The sequence below is a fragment of the Theobroma cacao genome, chromosome 9 (assembly GCF_000208745.1).
Source record: "Theobroma cacao cultivar B97-61/B2 chromosome 9, Criollo_cocoa_genome_V2, whole genome shotgun sequence".
Classification (NCBI taxonomy): domain Eukaryota; kingdom Viridiplantae; phylum Streptophyta; class Magnoliopsida; order Malvales; family Malvaceae; genus Theobroma; species Theobroma cacao.
Window position 1 is genome coordinate 8,622,246 of NC_030858.1, and position 23,338 is coordinate 8,645,583.

Genomic DNA, 23,338 nt, shown 5'->3' on the forward strand with positions numbered 1-23,338 from the left:
TATAGCTTAGATTTGCACTCCACGCTAACACAGATATTCCAAATTGCTATGATAGGCTGTCTAGTATTTATGAGGTGTCCAAATAAATCCATAATTAATAAAACTTAGTAGGCTACAAAAAGATTGTAAAAAGAAAGCAAAAAAAATAAAAAAAAGAGAATATTACATTTAATTCTTATATTTTGAGAAAAAAGTTTAATACGGTACTTGAATTTAAGAGATGTTTAATATAGTACTTTATTTTGTATATCAATCTAATGATTTGTATCAAAATGCATCATATGATCAAATAAATGTCATATTATTCTTTGATCATAACACATGATTGACATGCGACATAATTTTATTGTTAAAAAATTTAGGTTTCTCTTTTTATAAAAAATTTGAAATTTTGAAAAATAAAATTATTTTAAAATTTTATTTTTTAAAAGTAAAAAATTTTAAAAAAATAATTTATTTTCTTTCTCTCGCTTTTCCTTTTCGTCTCTCTAGATGTTGCATTTTTCAATGGAATCCAGCCATTAGCCAATAAGATCTAGCCGACGACAACGCCAAAATGCTCGATGATGGGCCGAAATTAGCCATTAAGAGGAGAGACAAGGAAGGACAAGAGAGCGAAGTTAAGAAAGAAAAAAAAAAAAAAAGGATTTTTCAGATTTTTTTTTTTTCATTTTCAGAAAATAAAAAATTATTTTACAAACAATTTATTTTTTTTATTTTATTTTTCTTTTTAAACCTTTCACATGAGTAATTGAAACAAGAGATACTGCATTGAATATATTTTTAATACAAGTATCAGAGTAGATAGGTTCTTCAAGTATAAAGATTAACTATATTATCCTTAGAATAAAAACATAAAACTAGGAGACATTTGAATAGATGAAATACATGAACAAAGGAGCCAACAATTACTGCAGCTCCCTAACCTCTATACTTTATATATACAGGGTCAAATTTACAATGTTTGACAAGGCTGGACCTGATACACGTGGTGATGATTCATTGCACTATCTACATAATGGACACAAATAATTCAGAGTAGCTGCACTAATTGTTATCAGTAAGCCAAACCGCCAGCAAATGCATCCCCATCATGAAGTAAACTCTCTGTCAACCAATAACCATCCCATGAACCACCAATCCTCTGCCAAAAACAAGCTACTAATTGATATAGGATCAAACCAAAGTGTTTAGTTCTGATTTCTAATAACAAGCGAGATTCCGAAGTTTATTCTCAGTAAAAAGATTAGCAAATTCCATATTTATATAAAAACTCAGTAATTTTCTCAACTTAATTGACCATGCAGCATGATCATAGTTTGGAGATACACTACCCCAACCCGTATTTTCCCCTGTTTCTTCTCACATGTTTGACAACAAGCACAAAACATTAATTTGATAAACCATTAAAAGTTTTCTAACTGTTTCCGCATGTGACTTGACTTTCTGCATATGAACATGAATACACAAACTTTTATTTGATTCAATAATCATTCAAACTCTTAAAAGCACCAAATTTGCTACAACTATTGATAAGAGAGAGCAAAAGGGTTTTTACCTATTAAATATGATAAACATTGAAAGATCCGATTGAATAAGAAAGTTCAAAACATTTCTTACTAATGAAGTCCTTTAGAAACCAAAGATGGGGACATGATATATGCAAATGCTATTATCATTTCCTAGGAAGAATTGCAGATGACTAGTAAAAGAGGTCAACTAACAAACCTGCACCATTGTAAATTCAAATATTTCTTCCTCCTCTGGGCGACTTCCAAGTATCCAAACCCGTTGTTTGAATCGGTTCTGTTCAACAGTTCGAAAACACAACAACATGCGGTTAGAAAAACATGGATAACAAAGATGGCAAAGGTCTAAAGATAAATCACAAACAAACTGCTTCAATACCTCCTTCACAAACAAACTGCTCAAGATCTTTCTCTCCTTGTGACCAAGCAATACTCGATAAGTTGAATGGTGAAAAATTCGCCTAAAGCGTTCAAACTGTATTTCAAAGGAAAAAAGCATCAACACCTATAGCACCTCAAATCATAAAATTTTGAAAAAACATTAACTGACCTGCCCTAGATCAAAGAAGGGTCCAAAATATTTAGACCTTTCAAAAGGATCAAACCCAGCAAACTGTCAATTGAACGTAAAAAATTAAAAACAGCCCTTTAATAGCCACAAATTTCCAAGGGAAAAGTGCAGAATGGTGTCGTATTAGGAATTACCCTGTACATAACCTCGATCCCGTAATCCTGTCGAGGTTGGTCATTATACTTCAATGCATCAAGTTGGTGTTTGACAGCTTCTTCTGCACTAAACTATAACAAGAGTTTTAACTTACTTACTGCTTTCAGAGTTACTTTTACTACATTTGCTCTCCGCTTCCGGAAGCAAAATGTGAATGATGCTTTTGCATTCAAAAGCAAGTACTAGAATTCTTGAAGAAGAATCAAAATTTAATTACTGTAAATTGATTCCGATAACCAAATACATAATTTTAATAATTATCTTAGAACTCGGCTTTACGGGAACTTTTAGAAATAAAAAGTAAATAACAAAAGCCACAATCAATCCAACCTTTGTTTGCATATATAAGTATATAATTGCGAAGCTTGAAACTTACAGTTAGCCTTGGGCCAAAAGGCCTTTTCCTTCGAGATTCGAGCCTGAAATTTTTTTTTTTAAAAAAGTATGAATTATAGTTATATATTTACCGTGAATATATAAGGATTGAGAAACTGAAAATTATAGTAGTTAATGGCTAAAAGAAATTTATAGTTATTGGAAATATACCAATCAGCGGAGAGGAAATCAGGGACGTCAGCAGAAGAAGAAGAAGAAGCTCTGATGAAGCCATGGCTGAAGATTTTGGATCTTTTGGGGAAGGGAGACATGGATTTTGGAGTTGACAGCGAGCAACATAACGACATCGTTTTTGCTTATCCTCCTGCCTCGGAAATACACGTCGTCTTGTCTTGCTTTGCTGTCTTTCCCTCTTTTCTAGTTCCCCCTCGTTCGTTGGGAGTGTCGATTTGCGGGAAATGAAGATGAGGCGGAAGTTGGATTGGATTAATCTTGACCGTTTATTGTCGACGAAGGAAAATCCGACGGTTCGGGACCCATGAGTTCGCTACTAAATAAAAAGATGTTCACTTCTTCTTTTTTTTTTTTTGAAAAACACCTACTAAGACTTTTATTTGAGGATAGTCACAATTTAAATGTTTATATTTTTATCATAATAATCGAATATGAAACTTAGGGCTGCTTAAAATCATTCCGAATCGAAAATAAGTTTGATTCTTTTGGTTCGATTAGAACCAGTTTTGAGATATTTGATTTTGTAAATTCGATTATTTTAATAAATTTGATTCAGTTTTTTATAATTAAATTTTTTAACCAAAATATTAGTTAAATCTTTTAGATCTCAATTCAAAAGGTAAAATATTTTAAAATTTACAAATTTAAAGAATAATATCATGTGAAAGGGAAGATTTTTCTTTATGAATCTATTTTTTGATATCCTAGGGATTGCAAATTAGTCAAAAGCTGACGGCTTCCCAGCAGAGCTCTAGTCCAAACGAGGCAAAATTTGCCTTGAAAATTAAGTTTTCAACTTTCTTATATTGATTTTATAAATAAGAAGAAGAGGATTTGATTGTTTTTTCTTTTTAATATTGTCAATAAAAAAAGGGCAGAATTCCCTATTTTTATTTAAAAAAGGAAACATTAAGGACTCAGGTCTCCTTATCTTTACACGTTCTGACTTGTAAATTTAGTTAATGATTGAAAAAACAAAGCGAGGGTTGATCTGATAATGTTATTGATTCTTAATTTAATTAGTTCAATTTGATTAAAAGATATAAAATGATATTTGATTAAATGGTTAGTCCTTTAATTAGTAATTAAGAGTATAAGAATTTAAATCATATCGCTAATAAAATATGTTAAAAATAAAAATTTTAAATTCAAACAAAAAGTTTTAATCAGTTCAAAAACCTAATCAAAATGATTTAATCGAAATGTTAACCAAGTCTGGTTAATTGCTTTTTGTTTGATCGAATAGGTTACCAATTTTCGATTCAATCGGTTTGATCTAACTTAAATATGCAAGAACTAAGAAAAGAAAAAAAATATGAGGTCGATTCAAATTATGTTTTTCTTAATTATTTAAATAAAGTCCTTTGATAAAATATATGTTACATTCTTCTTTATACTTTATATACTTTCGCTAATTATTGTAAAAAGAAAAAGTATACTCTTTTCTGTCATATATTGATATTGGATTTATTTCTTTTATCAAAATTTCAATTTTGATCCTATTTTATTTTTAACTGGTTGTTTGTTACTTTTTTTAAATCATTTTAAATATGTATTTATTAAAATTTAAATTAACAACATATTTAAAATAATTTGAATTAAAATTTAAAAAATGGATTAAAAATCATATCATAACATTATATAACAAGAGGGAGTACTACTATTACTGTTTTAACTTGATTAAATGCTCGAATTGAGATTAAACATTTAGACACTTTTTTATTTAAGGGAAAAAAATCATTTTAAATATGTATTTATTAAAATTTAAAAAATGGATTAAAAATCATATCATAACATCATATAAGAGGAAAAAATACTGCTATTTTTTTTTCTATAATTGGAAAATAGGGAATTCGAACTTTACTTTTTAAGTAAGTGATTATACACTAACTAATAAGTCAATGCTCAAGTGCAAGTACTACTATTACTATTTTAACTTGACTAAATGCTCAAATTGGGATTAAACATTTTGACACTTTTTTACTTAAGGGCCAAACATTTCGACTGTAGTTATCAAGAGTTAAATGTTTTTGGTTTTAGTTAAGATAAGAGGTATCCAGTGTGTGGTCTACACGCGCATGATGTAAACATTAAATTTTCAATATAACGTGTAACAACTATATTTTTTAACATGATATATAATAATTAAATTTTTAATATGACGTTTATATTTTTAACATAATGTATAACAATTAAATTTTAAGACATAATGTGTAACATTACATTTTTTAAAGCTACCATGTCATTAGCTCATGTGATTTTTTATCAAATGTGATACACGTTTCATTTGCTTATTAATTTAATTCTTAGTTATAAAGAATAAAAAATATTTGACTTTTAATTTTTATAATTAAAATATTTAATTGTTACTTAGAAAAACTTAAAGAGGAAATTGTGAGAGAAGGACCTCGTGATAAGGTGATTTCAGAAATAACCACCCATATAAAGTTATCTGTTTCTACCCAAAAATAAACATGAGTACACCAAAATGTCTTTAAAAACATCGTTTCAAATAAATGTTCAGTTGTTTGAGCTATTTGCCTCCCGCTAGAGAGAAAATGAAAAACACTAAAAATAAAAACACGCAGCTGTTTGGGCTCGGTCATCTTTATCTGTCTCAACTCTGGCAAGTCTCTGTTGAGCACCATCGTTGTCAGCTCTCTCAGATCTCTGAACTGTATGAGCTCTGTCAACTCTCTGTTGAGCACCATCGTCATTGGGCTGTGGTCTATCTCTCGGCATCTGGCGACATTTTCGTAGATTAACACACCCTATAGCAGAGATGACATCAAGGTACCTGTTATTGGGTTTATTTCTGCAACACACTTAATTTTCTAAAATATTTTGTGTAAATGATAAGATGGATTATAAACATTGCCCAGAGTTGTTACACGCCATGCATCTATAACATGAGTGAACTGTTATTTTAGCGTGTCACGGCTGTTACTGGCGTGTTGTGGGTTAACTAGTTATTTGGGTTGTTAGCGTGTCACGGCTATTCCTGGGGTGTGGTGGGTTAACTGAATTTATGGGTTTTTGGTGTGTCATGGTTGTTCTTGGTGTGTCGTGGGTTAACTGATTTTTTAAGTTTTTAGCGTGTCACGGATGTTGGTGTAACCAATCAGTAATTACAGTGATTGGCGTGTCACGATAGTGATGCATGGCGTGTCACGACAGTGATGCATGGCGTGTAACGATACTGATTCATGGCGTGTCACGACAATTGACTTGATATGCATGACGTGTTATAACATTTTACGTTATTTGCATGGCGTGTAACAACACGACTGACAAATTTTTTATCACGGCATGTATTGTATAAAATGATTGACAATTTTTTTTTTCAAAATTTCAGTGGGGTTCCAATTGTGCGACTTGTGATAAGACACGGTAGTCAGTGGGTGGATGGCATTTACAAGGGTGGTGAGTCACGAATGTGAGGGGTTATGAGTGATTTGTGGTTTGTGGGCTTGATGAAGCTGGTTGAAGATGTTGTTGGGGTAAACTTAGAAATTGACGAGATTGAGTTAAATTCATTGATCAATACACCCGGAGAGCTATCACGGCCAATTATCAAGGACAATGAGGATGTGGCATTAATTTTGCTATAATAGAGGAATGTTCTGGCTGTGTATGTCAGCATTAAGGGACGCCAAACAAATGTCTTGTCACATGGAAAAGTTGGACAACATGGTAATCAGCTCAATCAAAATGAGATTTACAATGCTTCACGTATACCACAACATTCGGTCCGTAACCCACAACAATGGCAATTGAGGTACGCACAAGAGTTTGTGCAGCCCGGTAGACAGACGACATTCACAGAACAGTTGGCTGCACAATTTCGATCAGAATGTGCATCAAACCAATTTCTTGCTTCTCTTGAACAAATGCAACGATCGGGTGAAACTGTAGAATGTGTAATGCCATTGTCAAATGAGAATACGACAGTTGAGGACAACAATATGAGGTTAGAGGGTGACACTGCGACGCTGGAGTATAATACTGCATTTGATAGGGGAAATGAGGATTTGTTCGCTGCCGGTGAAGATAGATTTGATCACACTTCAGATGATGGGCTTGAACAATCGCAAGATGACAGTTCAGACGATGACTGTCTTTATGATAGTGACATTCCAATTTGCAATAATGTTGAAGGCGAAACGGAACCTGTTAGAGGTGTTGATGTAGGAGATGTTCAGTGTGATGACCCCATATACAATAATCCCATTGCTGGTGAGAACGAGATTCGTTCCCTTGATACATTGCTCGATGATAGTGATCAGGAAAGGGGAAATGCAAAGATATCTCGTACGTGGGTAATTGCAGGTGCAGAAAGGTTCCCCTTCCAAACAATTACCACTGAGGAGTCGACATGTGCCGAAGATCGCTTATACAAAGGAAGAATGTTTTCCTCGAAGGCCGAGTTGAAACGAGCTTTGAACATGCTGGTTATAAGAGAGAAGTTTGCGATAAGAGTAAAAAGGTCATGTAAAGCTCGTTATGAGGTTGGTTGCAAGGATAAGGCATGCAAGTTCAGTGTTCGTGCAACGAAGTTACCTGATAGAGAAGAATATTGGAAAGTTCATAAATTACATAAAGTACACACCTGTACCGTTGATGGTTTGCAAGGGCGGTTTCCAACTACGAGTGCGAAGATGATTGATGAACTTATTTCACACAAGATTCGGGCTAATAGAGTAGCATTAAGACCTAAGGACATAATTTGTGAGATGAGGGTTCAGTGGGGATTGGAATGCTTGTATGGTAAGGCTTGGCAAGTGAAAGAGTATGCGAAGAGGCTTGTTTTTGGTCCACCGGAGGAGTCATTTCAGCTACTACCATCATATTTTTATATGTTGGAACAAGAAAATCCTGGCACAGTGACTGCAGTGGCTACTGATGAGGAAGAGAGATTCAAATATTGTTTCTAGTCATAGGGGCTTGTATTCGGGGGTTTAGGGATGTAATGCATCCTACGGTTGCAATTGATGTGACACATCTAAAAGGCAGGTTCAAGGGTGTTCTGTTTGTCGCTGTATGCAAAGATGCGAACGAGTGTATATATCCAGTTGCATTTGGCATCGGCCATGTTGAGGACGAAGACTCGTGGACGTATTTCTTAGCAAGTTGCGTGATGCGGTTGGTTGTCCTGAAAACACTATGTTCATTTTTGATCAGCATCTCGGCATTAAGAAAGCAATCCAAAATGCATACCCAGAAGCGCACCATGGTTTATGCGGTTACCACTTGAAAAAAAACTTTAAAAACAAGTTCAAGCGCGACGATATTTGTATGTTTTTCACCCTTGCTCGAGATTGCTATAAGGTGGTCGATTTCAACAGACATATGAACCAGATACAGCAGATTTACTTGGGAGCCCACGCGGACCTTATGAGAATAGGGCTTGAGAAATGGGCACATGCATGTTCACCGGCAAGGCCATACTAAATGATGACATCCAACATTGCAGAATGTGTTAACTCATGCTTGAAGCATGCAAGACAAATGTCGATCACTGTTTTGATCGAGTTCATCAGAGACATGTTCCAGCGTTGGTTCCATGAACGGTACGAGGAGGCCGTCAAGGTGACGTCGCCCTTCAGCCCTTGGGTTGCCAAGCAGTTAAGTAAAAGGTTCAATGATGCACATCGCTTTCTAGTTAAGCCTATCAATTGAGTGGAGTTCGAAGTTAAAGACGGGAAGATGGACGGACTTGTAAACCTGTCTAGGAAGACATGTTCATGTTGTGAGTTCCAAACAGATTTACTACCATGCAGCCATGCCGTTGCAGCAATAAGGTCAGAATATCTTTATTTCTTATTTGAACAGTAATTGACATAGCATTTACATTGTGCTTGAAGATTGAGTTTTTAGTATTTTTCAGTAAATGCAATCGTGAAGCCATTGAATTTTGCGCTGACAACTACAAGACAACCATTTTCGTGGACGTTTATTCAAGATCCATTAGGCCGGTAGGGCATCTTAGTGAGTGGGACATCCCCCCTCATGTGAAACAAATTATCTTCTTACCCCCACCTTGGCGAGGCCAAGCAGGAAGACCTAGGAAGAGAAGGATTCCATCAGCTGGTGAAGGCAGCCGAGCACGGAGATGTTCGTAATGCAAGAGGTACAGGCATAACAGACAGAACTGCCCATACCCATTTGCAGTTCCATCCATAAATCCGGCACCATCTCCAAGTCAATCGACAACTCCACGACTGCGCCGACCCAAAGCATGTTCAAGTTGCAGACAAATTGGTCACTCACACAACAACTGTCCAATACGAAAGACAATGTCTGAAAATGTAGGGTGTGTTGTGAATGAAGACAGCCTGACAGCCTAACTAAATGTGTCTGAAAATTGTAGTTGAATTCGTTTTGCTTTACGGATTTGTTTGCTCGATCATTCTATGAGGCACTTTTAGTTACGGACTTTATTGCCAAACATTTCAGGCAGATAAGCATGTCAAGGCCTCTATCTGATCAAGATCGTGTTAAAGTACATTCTTACATTGTTTGTAAAAATGTTTCCAATTACAATCTCCATCAGACAAGAGCCATGTATTTGCTTATCTGCCTGAAATATTTGGCAACAAAGTCCGTAGCTAAAAGGGCCTTATAGAATGACCGAGCAGACAAAATGTCAAGATCCTCATACTATATGCGTTGGATATGCAAAACATGGTACAGATGCATCAGTGAGTTAAGCCATAATGTGCAACAAGGTATACAGAAGAAATAAATAAGAAATAAATGTGAGACACGCCATGCATAACAAGTAAAATGTTATGACACGCCGTGCATATCAAATAAAATATTGTAACACGCCATTCATAACAAGAAAAATGAAATGACACGCCATGCATAACAAGCAAAATGTTGTGACACGCTATGCATAACAAGATAAACTTGGTGACACGCCAAGGATAACAAGTAAAATGTTCTGACACGCCATGCATAACAAGAAAAGGTTGTGACACGCCATGCATAACAAGTTAAACGTTGTGACATGCCATGCATAACAATTAAATTGTTCTGACCCGCCATGCATAACAAGTTCTGGTGTGTAAATTTAGACGTACGATTTAATAATGGCAGGATATAATTTTGGCCTGAAAACAACTGGAAAAATAAGGGAGGATGGATATAGAATAATTTCATGCTAGAAGCAATTAGATGGATGGAAAAATCTATATATTCAATGTTAATCAATGTAATGTTGTGTTGGTGCAGCCGGTGTGCTTGGAAGAGAAAGACGACGAACCTGAAAATTAATTAATGCCAAACTGGGGTGACATGCGATGGCCCAATTCTTATGACACACCGACTGGAAGTAGATTAATGGCGTCACACGCTAAGTATCTGGAGATTTATGGCGTGACACGCCACAACCCAATTGTTCTGACACGCTGAGTGGAAGCAGATTACTCGGCTGACACGTCGAGTGTTAGTGGATTTACGGCATCACACGCTGACTTATTACAGAATTTTGGGGTGACACGCTGAGTGCAAGCAAATGTATGTTGGGACACGCTGACTGGTATCATGTTTAAGGCGTCACACGCTGACTTCTTCCGACTGTGTATCAAATTAAATATATTATATATAGAAAAGGAAAAAAATTCTTGGTATCAAATTAATTGTGTATAGGTAAAAAAATTAATTATGTATCAAATAATTGTACAAAGTATATTGTGTATACAGAAAGAATTATATCTGTTTACAATGAATTGTATACAATAAATTGTGTATACAAAAAATGTGTATAAAATGAATTGTATAAAAAAATTTATGTGTACCAAAAAAATTGTACAGACAAGGGCTTATATGTTCAGGGTTCGCTCTCACAACTGTTGGAAAAAATTTTCAGAGCATATTGTCAACGCATTTTTGCAATCATATTCTGCTTAATTTCGATATTTTCTGATTACAAAATATGCTCGATGTACCTTATCATGAACATACCGCAGCTGACACTATCATTCTGCCGATGCACTTTAGCTTTTGGTAAATGAATATCCAATGGCATTGGCGTCAAATCCCGTCTCTTCCGAAGTATGTTATTGAAATAACCAGCTTGGTGGCAGATGAATGGCATCATTGTCGTCAAGGGTGTCATCTGACCCGCACGAACTCCGTTATCCTTAGCATCTGAAGTTATTGCTGAGTCCACGACCTTGATCGTCCACCTCACCAAGTCGATCTTTGCAACCACCCAATGCCCACCAACGTTGCAAGGCGCGAGGATGAAATCAACATCTTCTCATTTTTTGGCATACGTTGGCCTTTCACCCTCCACATAGCCCCGCAACTCATCTGGAATTTGCATTTTGGCTCGGGCATCTTCTGTTGGAAATTTGGTGTGTAGCATACGGATGGTGTCCTGTGAAAGATGTAAACATTAGCTTACACTTCACGCAATCAAAAACTTAGTATTTATAGAATTGAATAATTTTCAAATAAACTTACGAAGAATATCGTGTCAACCATGCATGCACAGGTAGTGTACAGCTTCGACTTCGGCCCTGTCATTTGCTTGCAGAGTAGGCTGAGGCATGCGTCGATATGTTCACTTGTCATTTCCTCATTGGGATCCTCTAAGGTTATGAAAAAGTCAGCCCCTTGATCCCCTAAGATGCCGACGTTACGCCTGCATATGTAACATAATTAATTTCATAAGTCTTGGTGGATAATTGTTTCATTAAAAAATAATATTTGTAATTTTATTTACGAGCTTACCTCGTGGACTCCTCTTTCTTGAAAGCTTCGTAGTCTTCTACGATTTTATCCCTCACATCTCGACGGGTCATTAAGGGGTCGATGAATGGGCTTGCCATGTATTTGCTCGCCATTTTCAGCCGTGCCCGCTCAGTTGGGTCTGAAATTTCTACTGCACCATGATGGACAACAGATGACTCTAGTGACGATGACCGTATCTCAACTGCATCAAGAGTGCTCTCACGATAAAGAATGATAGCTCCTGCTGCTGCGTCGACGAATGCATCGACCGGAGGAAGATGCTCTCCTTCAGCATCATCTGACTGAAGGGTGACATCCATTGCCACAGCTTCTTCGACGACGTCATCTACATGAGTTACGTGCTCTCCCTCAGCACCAAGAACGTCATCGTCAATGTCAACACCAGGTTCATGATTCTGTCCATCATCGTGCTCCAAACCAGCACTGTGAGATGGACCGCCCTACAAAATTGGAAAAACCTTAGGGAGCTCATAAAATACCACAACTCATAAACTGTAAAATGTTGTGACACGCCATGCATAACAAGATAAACTTGGTGACATGTCAAGGATAACGAGGAAAATGTCATGACACGCCATGCAAAACAATTAAAATGTTGTGACACGCCATGCATAACAAGATAAACTTGGTGACACGCCAAGGATAACAAGCAAAATGTTGGGACACGCCATGCAAAACAATTAAAATGTTGTGACATGCCAAGGATAACAAGCAAAATATTCTAACACGCCATGCATATCAAAATCAAACGTTGTGACACGCCATGAATAACAAGTAAAATGTTGTGACACGTTAAAGCTGACACGGCAACAACTAACTATAATACAAATGTCCTGACCTGCTAATGACCAAAAAATAGTTAAACCACTACCACTTAACCCCAAAAATATCAAAACCATCAAGAAAACACAGTCTAAACAGTTGCTAAATGTAAACCATCAAAATACAAGCGAAGATAAAATAACGTACTTGTGATTTAAGGCCGTCAAGAATCCGACCAATGATACGGTCCTTAATCGTCTGCATTGCTACACTCAATGACTTAATTGAAGCCTTCAGCTCCAACATATCTTTTTCATGCTTGCGCATGATCCGTCGGAGTTGGCGGGTTGTGACTGCTCTAACATTGACTGTTCTCGACTGGGTTAACTACAATAACATATATAACTGTGTTATTCAATAATCATACATGAAATTGTTGAACATTAACCGTTACAACTTTAATATCGTAACCAGCGGCTCGTTAGCAATCTGCGATGGAGCCGGACCGATCGGTGCTTCAGGACCTGTCGTCGCTTCCACATACTGTAATTACATATTTAACTGTGTTATTCAATAATCATGTATGAAATTGTTGAACATTAACTGTTACAACTTTAATATCTTTACCGCCTGCTCGTTAGCAGCCTACGGTGGAGCCGGATCGATCGGTGCTTCAGGACCTGTCGTTACTTTCGTAAACTGCAATTACATATATAACTGTGTTATTCAATAATCATGTTTTGAATTGTTGAACATTAACCGTTACAACTTTAATATCCTTACCGTCGGCTCGTTAGCTGTTTGCGGTTGGGCTGGATCGATCGGTGCTTGAGGACCTATCATCGCTTCCGTAAACTGCAATTACATAAATTACTGTGTTACTCAATAAACATATGTGAAAATGTATAACACAAATCGTTAGAACCGATCTTACTGACGGGTCGTTTCCACTCTGCATCTGAGGAGGACCGGTGGGTGGTTCTGGAGCTGCCAGCCCATGGTCCAACTGCAAACACAGAAATGTTATTCGATATCACAAATGGAATTGGAGAACACAAAATCGTTACAATTGTCCTTATCGGCTGTTCATTGCCTTGACCATGGTCATCCCCTTCATCCATCAACTCATCAACTAAAGTAGCGATGGTGCACATCCTCGTCGTGCCACCAGAGGCTCTTTTCTCCTTCAAGCTTTTCCTTTTTTGCCTCGCACCTAAGCCCCAATCCGACCGATCCTCCATGTGCCCTATTGGCACTCGTTGCCCTCCGATAACGGGACATCAAGGTCCACAAAATACTCTTGGAGGGCCTCATCTGCAATGGGTTCCAAAGTCTCCAATGCCCATAACTGTAAATAAACAAATAAAATGTTGTCATTATCGAATAGGGAAAATTATTTTACAAATATAACGCAAAAATTAGCAGTTGTTCACTCACTTGGTCAAATGACTCTAACTTCTGAATTGTCTTGTGGAAGTCTTTTGGCTTTTGATTATAATCCCATCTGCACATTCGTGGGTGGACGTTGTCCTTCAGACCAGAGGGGGCAACTATTTTTTGGAAGGCCAAAATTGCCTCCATTGCCCAGAACTGCATGTCAAATGTAACCATTATCATATCGTTAATCATAAACGATTGCACCCATAAATTTTTGTTCGAAAGGAAACTGAAAAATGTTACGTTTTAGTACTTGTATCACCCATGCGAATCCGTAAATGTTGTAGCGTAACCGAGTTTCCTTTGTCACGTTCAAGTCAAGAACTTTGAACCCCTTCAAAAGGTAGTCCAAGGTCAGCTTCCAAACATAGTGCCCCAATGGGAAGACATTCCAAGCGTCGATGTCCTCCACCAATGACAACAACCAAGGCGTCACCCGTCTACGGTAATCTTGACCAAATAAAATGTTATTCGTGATCAAGAAGAGTGCCATATTGGTTGAGTCTCCTGGTCGCTGAAAGTTACCCTCGCGGAAGGTATCAAGCAAAGCCTGCAGCTTAACGATGTCTTGCCTATTCCAGTATCTTGCATGAATTCCATCCGCAGCAACCTCGTACGGTTGTCTGAACACATCGGGCATTGGACCAAACTTCAGCCCGGTGATGAGGCAGAACTTCTGCTTTGATAGCCGCGCCTTGCTCTTGCCAATGATAAACCATAGCTCGTGGTCCATTGACTGCCTCTCAGTGATCCGACGAATCATGATGTTGTGCAAGAGACTGGCGCAAAAGTACCCCTGTGGATAGACGTCCAAGAGCATTCTGAAGCAGGTACGCTTAACTGGATAGTACTCCCCCTTTTGTTGGAGAGTCTTTGTGATGTAATGCAGCTGCGACCACTTACAGTGAGTGCTAATTGCGACGTTGAACGCCCACTTCTCCCTCGGCATGATCAGCAAACTGTTAAGATCCTCATACTGTCTGTGCTAGATCTGCAAAATATGGCACACATACACCAGTGAGTTAAGCAGTTATGTGCAACAAGGTGCACTGAAGACATAAATAATGAATAAATGTTGTGACACGTCATGCATTGTAATCAAAATATTGTGACACGCCATGCATAACAAGTAAAATGTTATGACACGCCATGCATAACAAGTTAAACGTTGTGACACGCCATGCATATCAAGTTAAAGGTTATGACATGCCATGCATATCAAGTAAAATGTTGTCAAACGCCATGCATAACAAGTAAAATGTTGTCAAACGCCATGCATAACAAGTAAAATTTTGTGACACGACATGCATATCAAGTAAAATGCTGTCAAACACCATGCATAACAATTAAAATGCTGTCAAACGCCATGCATAACAAATAAAATGCTGTCAAACGTCATGCATAACAAGTAAAATTCTGTGACACGACATGCATATCAAGTAAAATGTTGTCACACGCTATGCATATCAAGTAAAATGTTGTCACACGCTATGCATATCAAGTAAAATGCTATCACACGCTAATAACTAACTATAATAACAATGGCGTCACACGGTAAACACCTAAAATCGCTAAAACCACTACGGCTTAACCACAACAACCATCAAACCAGCAGGAAAACACAGTCTAAACATTTGCAAAACAAAACAAAAAACCCGAACATATCAAACAAACCTAGGAAAAAACTAAAAAATTAACAAACACAAGAATGTTGTGAATTTGAGACTCACTGACCTCTTCATTCATGGCCGACATTTTTGCTGGTGCAGTGGTTTCGTTTCGCTTGCAAAGAGCCTTCTCGAACACTCCGGTACTGAAAAAAATGAGAAATGAATCACACAGACGTAACGAATTCTGAATAACAACTGTTTAAAATGAAAAATGGCATTCTAATATTCTTATTTATTCTGAAAAAGGGAAATTAATACAGTGAAAGTCCAAAGGATTACCACGTTAGCTGCTCGTTTTTTTTTTCTCTCTCTATTTCAAACCATGACGTGTCAGCTGCTCAAGCATTGCCGTGTCATGCACTATAAACCATGACCATGGCGTATCAACTTTTCAAGCAATGCCATGTCACACACTCTAAACATGACCATGGCGTGTCACCAACTCTGAACTCTAGCGTGTCACAGATTCCCTCCATGGCGTGTCACCAACTCTTAACTCTAGCATCTAACAGATTCAATCCATGGCATCTCACCAACCCTGAACGCTGACGTGTCACAGATTCCCTCAATGGCGTCTCACCAGCTCTCAACGCTGCCGTGTCACACATTCCCACCATGGCGTGTTACTAACTCTTAATTCTGGTGTCTCACAGATTTCCTCCATGGCGTCTCACCAACTATGAGCGGTGCCGTGTCACACATTCCCAACATGACGTTTCACAAACTCTAAACCCTGCCCTGCGACAGCCATCTAACATATGGCCTGCTATAGCAGGACCATTTCCTGCTTTGGATTCACATCTTTCTCCTTTCAATTCACCACCGTATCAAAGATTTCTGGTTTCACATCATGAGCTAAGCTTTCCATTCATGACGACCTGTTCCTCATTCGATTTAATATCTCTCTTCTCCTATTATTTGAATGTCATGTCCCAAATCTCTGAAAATCCATCTCATGCAATATTATTTTGTTTTGCACAACCTTCGAAAAATTTTTTTGGGTATTTTGCACAACCAATCTTTACATATTTTTTTTCTCATTTTTCACCTATTTGAGAGCGTACGCTAAAGAAGACGGCTCATAAAGGGCATTTTTATCCCAAAATCTTTACTGATGATTAAAAATAGTTAAAAGTATCTTCCGGTTATTTACAAAAATATGTTATTTATAAAAGCTTAAAAAAAATCCCCAAACTTAAACATTTAATCTCAATTTAAATATTTAACTTTTTAACTTTAATATAAGTATATAGTACTTATTTATTTAAACATGCTAAGTTTAAAGTGACTGGCAATCTGACATAGTTCAGCGCTCACTGCGTCATACTCAACGGCGTCTGAACAACGACAATGACCCTACCCGGAATTTGCTCTTTTTTTATTTTTAATTCTGGCAGTGAGAACAATATTATCTACATATATATTTTGTCATTTTCAATTTCAGACTTATTTGAAATCTCCCAACGGAACTGTGACACATGTAGTTGTACTTATCAATACTTTTTTCTCTTTTTCTTTTAATGTTAAAGAGACAGACAGCACCTTTCTCTCTCTCCTCGGCTTATCCTTCCACTGTCTCTCACTCACTTTCTTTTGTTGGAAACCTTTACCTTTCTTCCTGAAAACACAAACCCCAAATTTTCTTTCACATTTTTCATATCTTTCTCATCCATTTCCCCTCCATCTTCACCCCGTGGAACAGGTTATGAGATTGAAACATGAGTGATGTCATGTCTTTCAGCTGGAGAGCACCGTTTTCTGCAACAGAGATTGATACTAACTGACAGTTTCATGTAAGGTCGTGCTGTGCTCCAAATTTCACTTAGACAAGATTTCCCTTTAGTGTAGAAACTAGAATCAGTCTATAAGAATGAATGTAGTGAGTATCGTTATATGCAATTACTGATTTGATTAGTGTCAATGAGTTTTAGTCTTTGCTATTGCTTGATTCGCTGGCCGCTCTGTTCTTTCTCTATTTATCTATGAGACATTACTCTTTCGGTTTTCAGTTGGATGTTCTGCTTTGGGACGTACTGATCTAGTAGTCATCAAATCTTAGTTTTGCTTTTCTTTTATTAAGACAATAATTAGTAGTACTAAATGGCTACTTGTGTATGTTATTGAATCTGTTGTTTTAAAAGAATATTGATGTTTATGTTAATGTTTGACAATCTCATTAACCGATTTTAGATTTACGTCTACCTTTATTGCCTTTACATATGGGTCTTGACAAGTTTGTGTCTTTTCTCAAACAGGTTGGAAGTGGGGGCATGAACTTTAGAGACCCAATTTTTGAGTCAGATCAAATTCAAATTGAGCAAAAATCTGCTGTGCAATTTACTTTCATGGTCAAAACACAGTTCCCTAAGCAATAATTTGAATAATTACAATTCATTTGGTTTAACTTTAACTGCAATTGTTGCTTTGTGCCTAGAAGTGGTTTACTTACTCCAGAATACCTTAGGAACCTTGCTTTTCTTATTATCAAGTCTTCCTGTATGGAAAATTCTTTCTTATAAGAATCTAGCTTTTCTTATTATTAAGTCTTCCTAGCTATATGGCTATATATTTGTCAAAATCTTGAATTTTAACCAATGTCTCATCCCTTATATGCTACATAAACCACCTACACCTCCCCTCTCTTACAATCTTCTTTCACTAGGCAGTTTAAAACTCAACAAAAATCAAAGAGGAAAAGTTTTTCCATTACCTTCAATAGCCATGACTGCCATCTTCCTCCTCCTCGCCATATTCCTCCACCTCTTCACCACCACGACTGCCCTTGGAGTTAACTATGGCATGGCTGCAGACAACCTTCCTTCTCCCTCTGTGGTTGCTAACTTCATCAAAACCCAAACTATCTTTGATAGTGTCAAAATGTTTGATGCTAATCCCGAGGTCCTTAGAGCTTTTGCAAACACTGGCATTTCGGTTACAGTCACAGTCGGCAATGGAGATATTCATGCTCTTACCAATACTGTTGCAGCAAGGAGATGGGTTGCTCAACACATAAGCCCATTTTATCCTCAGACTAAGATCAAATATATCTGTGCTGGTAGTGAAGTCTTATTCTCAAATATTACTGATTGGATTAACAACCTTGTGCCCGCAATGAGGAGTCTTCATTATGCTTTGGTTAAAGCTGGAATTCAAGATATCAAGGTTAGATGAATGCATAATTTATATGTCTATCTTGTTCCTGCTCTTTCTCTTCCTATTATTATTGTTCTCCCCTTTAATTGTAAAAACTAATTTCAAGTTGTAATGATTTTAGAACATTTAATAACCATATGTTGTTGTTTCTTGTAACTTTTGACATTGCTAAGGAAATATTTCATGATTCATGCTTCATGCTAAAACGATAAATTTTTGAAAAATCAGTAATTCAAAAAAGATTGGTTTAAGATGAAAACAATGAATATTCTTTACTTCTATTTTCTTCTATTCTTGACTGATATGATAGAGAATGAAAATTCCTTGCTTGCTTTGAGCCAATTTTATGTTGCTCAAACTTGAGGAAACAAAAATGTTTCTTGTAAGTCTTGTTCAAACAGATGTCACAAATCTCATCCTAAAATTCCCATTACAAACGTCATTACTGTATCTTTTTAAATTTAATATGTATTATTCATACTGATATCGTATTTCTGATGTTAGAAACTTATAGGAATAGCTAGTTTTACATGAATGAAACTCCAAAGACATCAACAATTTTTCATTATCATCGTTCAACTATTTTAACCTTGTTTTTTTCTTTTTGAGTAGGTCACAACCTCTCATGCACTTAACATATTCCGACGTGAAACTCTACCAAGTTTGACCCGTTTCATGGTTGGCTATGACCTAAGCTTCTTTGCACCCATACTCCAATTCCATCGCCGGACCAAATCACCTTTCATGGTTAACCCATATCCCTACTTTAGCCCTGATTTATCGAGAAGATTAAATTATGCTCTTTTCAAACCAAACCGTGGAGTCTATGACAAGTACACTGGAAAAACATACACCAATATGTTTGATGCTCTCATGGACTCAACTTATTCGGCCATGAAAGCCCTTGGCTATGGTGATGTGGAAATTGTGATTGGTGAGACTGGCTGGCCCACACAAGGTGATTCCAGCAGTCCTTTTGCCACCATGGACAATTCAATTTCTTACAATGGGCATGTGATTAAGGAAATTCTTTCTGGCAAAGGAACACCTCTGATGCCAAACCGCAGGTTTGAGACATACATGTTTGCATTGTTTAATGAGAATCAAAAACCAGGTCCGCTTGTTGAGAAGTACTGGGGATTGTTTAAACCTGACTTAAGCCCTATTTACAATGTTGGACTTCTTCGTCATGGGCAGGTATGTTTATTTCTGAATGAAGATCTCTTTTTGTCCTTTTTATAGTTTACACAATAAAGGCAAACATTGTTCTTATTGCTTCCTTTCTTCTGCCTCCCCCTATCTAAAATCTGGAAAGACGACATGATTCAATCTTATTGATACAAGTATCACGAGAGTTTTTGTTAATTTAGTCTCAACTGACAGTCAAATATGCCGTCAAATCACTTTCTCCCAGGCACAATAGATTGATTTTAATTTCTAATAAGCTTGTAGAAAATGATAAGTTAAAAAGGTTCTATTGATTTTTTTTCTTTTTGAAATATAAGTCGGTGCCAACTCCTACAAATCCATCCCCATCAACTCCAGCACCTTCAGGCAAGAGTTACTGTGTTCCACAAAAGGAAGCTACCTATGCTCAATTGCAATCAAACCTGGACTACGCATGTGGCCAAGGCATAGATTGTACACCAATTCAGCCTGGTGGATTGTGCTACGAACCCAACACTATCCAGTCTCATGCTGCATTCGCAATGAATTCTTACTATCGAACCAAAGGTCAGAGTTATTTAAGCTGTGATTTTGCGGGCACTGGTCAAATCACCGCTGTTGATCCAAGTAAGTGAAATATGTTATCCAAGACTTACAATCATCGATGAATATTGAGAAACTTGCAAACAAAGTATAATTTAGCATTATGATGATAACTAAATTCATTGTCCATTACATTAAATCGATACGATATTTGCTAAAAACAATAACCATTAAGAATTTTAATATTCTTCATTCTGTGTTTATGTGCAGGTTATATCAACTGCCATTACCTCTAAAAGATTGGAAGAGAAGGATCAAGGATGAGCTTGACATATGCCCTTAAAAGTGTTAATCAGCAGAATGTTGCTAAAGTTCATTTGATTAGTCCAACTCTTCCTTCTTTGATGATTGTACTGCCATTGCTGTATCAAATGTGTACAATTTGTCAATGATAAAATGCACTGCTACTTCATTCTTTAACTAGGGTTGTGATTTTTCTTTCATAGATTATGAACTTATAAATGATAATTCAGATATAAACCTTACTCCTCCCTCTCCTTCAACTTTTTCAGATAAAGCTAAATTCAGCAACTCATTTTTTCCACATAACTTCCATTTCTTTTATACTTGAAAAAGAAAAAAAAAAAAAGAAAACTTAATTGTTCTCCCAAATGAAGAACTAATATTTTAATATAATAACATTTTAAACATTAAGAATATTAAACTTAATTGGTATAATATTATTTTTTAATTATTTAAAAAATTTTAAATAAATTTTTATTTTTTATTGTATTTAATTAATTTTTTATATTTTATTTTTAATCAAATATAATTATTGATTAATTGTAATTAATTAAAACATTATTAGTCATTTCATATTTACATAGTGTCAACATAATTTTAACATGAAAAATAAAAAAAATCACGTAATTTTATTATCATGTCACATAAATATATCACGTTATAATCCATAACATGTTTGTATTTTACGTTAACTTTATATAATATAAAAATGATAAATCAAAAATAAAAATATAAGAGTTTGATTGAATATAACAAAAAAATAATATTTATTTGAGTTGTGTAGAATAATTTAAAAAATTTTATATATTTTATGTTGATTTTATTTTATTTTATAAAATTTGATTCTGTCCATTTAGAATAAGTACCATTAACAATTAATTAGTATCTTTGAGAAAAAAACACATAATTAGTTTTGTATAGTCGTTACTATCAATTTTAAAATATTAATTTTTTTTTCAAAATTATACAATTTATAGGTGTATTTTATTTTAATCTCAAAATTCTAAAATTGTTATGAATATTTTTGTGAATATCCATTTATCTATATCTAGATTTGATGTAAATTGGGTTGGATTAGGATTTAATTCATCTAATCTTTTGCAGTATGCTTGGTTCATTGGAAGGAATAGAATGAGAATAGAATAGTCATTCTAAGGGAATAAAATAGGAGAAAAATAACTATTATATAAATTGGTTTATGAAAAGGGAATATGATAAAAATTATTATTATTACTTATTCCATTATTTGATTGGTAGGAACAATTTTAAGAATAGTTAAGGAATAATGGGTAAATGATAAAAATACATTTTATTAAAATTTAAAGATTTTTAATTTAAAAATAAAAATACTATGATGAGAAAAAAATACTTTTTATTAAAATTAAAGAATTTATTTTGTTAAAAGATAAAAATATTCTAAGTAATAACATCAAAATAACTTTTACTATAATTAAATAATATTTTCATCAAAATACAAATATATTTTTATTATAATTTAATAATATTTTGTATCATAAGATAATTAAACCTTTTATTATAATTAAATAATATTTAATATTAAAAAATAAAATATATTCTTCATTATATTTAAAAAATACTAAATAATATTCTTTATTACATTTATTATATTCAAATAATAATATTAAATACTATTCATTATAATATTTATTATAGTTAAATAATATTAATATATTATATAATATTTAAATATTTTTATTTCCTTTTTTTTTAAATGAAGTGAAAAATTTTGTGTTTTCTGTTCTTTAGAGAGAAGAGTGAGGAAGAGAGAGAAAAAATAGGTTTAGTATTTTTTTATAAAGTAATTTTTTGAATTGTAAAAAGGTGTATTTGTCTAATCAATTCTTTTTTTTATTTCCAACAATTTGGAATAGCCATTACCAAAGGGGACCTTGATAATGGCTATTCAGGCTTTTCTTGGAATGACTATTCCAAAAAATAACTATCCTATTTAACCAAATGCAGTTTTATCTCAAGAATAAAAATAGAAGAGGAATGGTTATTCTATTCCCCCCAACCAAGCATGTCTTACGTGTTATCTTCATTTTGTAAATTCTATCAAGATAAGGGGGTTATTTGTCTATAAATAAACTTCCTCAGTTCATTTGTAAATGCACATTTCTAAGATCTCTTTTCTCCTTCTAAATACTTTTTTTCTTTTATTTAATTGGTCTTTCAAGTTAACCTTATTTGTTCTTTTAAGTTATACTTTCACAACACGTTATCGACATGATCTTCTGATCTCTTAAGTTTAGAATTTGTTTTCATCATTTTCAAGCTTCAACAGAATTTCAGTAATTAGGTTTTATTTTCTAGTTTTAGCAAATCAGGTAAGTGTTAGTATTAATTTATTTTCATCCTCTCACAAAGGTTGTTTTTTTTTTTTTTTTGATTTTAAAAAATCAAGTAAGTGACTTGATATCCTTTTAGTATTTTCATTCCCTAAAAATCAACTTTAATATGAATTTTGTTATCATGTAGTATATATTATATTTTGTCCCTTGCTATTAATGAAAAATCATAATGTCCATTTCCTAAAATGAATGTGGCAAACGAGTTACTAATAAAAAATTATAAATTTGACAGTTCCTTTAAATGAATGCAACATCATTTAATAATTATGGTTATGATCATGAATTTGTCTATTCTTTGAAGTGAATGCCACATCATTTAATAATTATGATCATGGACATAGA

The 23,338-nt window shown here is 35.0% G+C and overlaps 2 protein-coding genes across 4 annotated transcripts; one reads left to right on the forward strand and one right to left on the reverse strand.

Moving 5' to 3' along the window:
• LOC18588967 lies at positions 749-3,059 on the reverse strand. 2 transcript variants are annotated; one of them, XM_007013734.2, is made up of 7 exons: positions 2,803-3,059; positions 2,633-2,675; positions 2,235-2,327; positions 2,080-2,142; positions 1,909-2,004; positions 1,729-1,806; positions 749-1,144 (listed from the first exon to the last, which is right to left on the reverse strand). In XM_007013734.2, the coding sequence occupies exons 1-7, from the start codon at positions 2,937-2,939 to the stop codon at positions 1,058-1,060; spliced, it is 597 nt and encodes a 198-aa protein (XP_007013796.1). In that variant the 5' UTR covers positions 2,940-3,059; the 3' UTR covers positions 749-1,057. The 2 variants fall into 2 exon arrangements, with proteins under 2 accessions (XP_007013796.1, XP_017983332.1); XM_018127843.1 differs by lacking the exon at positions 2,080-2,142 and having other exon boundaries at positions 2,803-3,041.
• On the forward strand, positions 16,997-20,822 carry LOC18588968 (glucan endo-1,3-beta-glucosidase). 2 transcript variants are annotated; one of them, XM_007013736.2, is made up of 5 exons: positions 16,997-17,256; positions 17,714-18,620; positions 19,224-19,808; positions 20,117-20,405; positions 20,592-20,822. In XM_007013736.2, exons 2-5 carry the CDS (start codon positions 18,069-18,071, stop codon positions 20,615-20,617), a joined length of 1,452 nt encoding a protein of 483 aa, XP_007013798.2. In that variant the 5' UTR covers positions 16,997-17,256; positions 17,714-18,068; the 3' UTR covers positions 20,618-20,822. The 2 variants fall into 2 exon arrangements, with proteins under 2 accessions (XP_007013798.2, XP_007013797.2); XM_007013735.2 differs by having other exon boundaries at positions 16,997-17,251.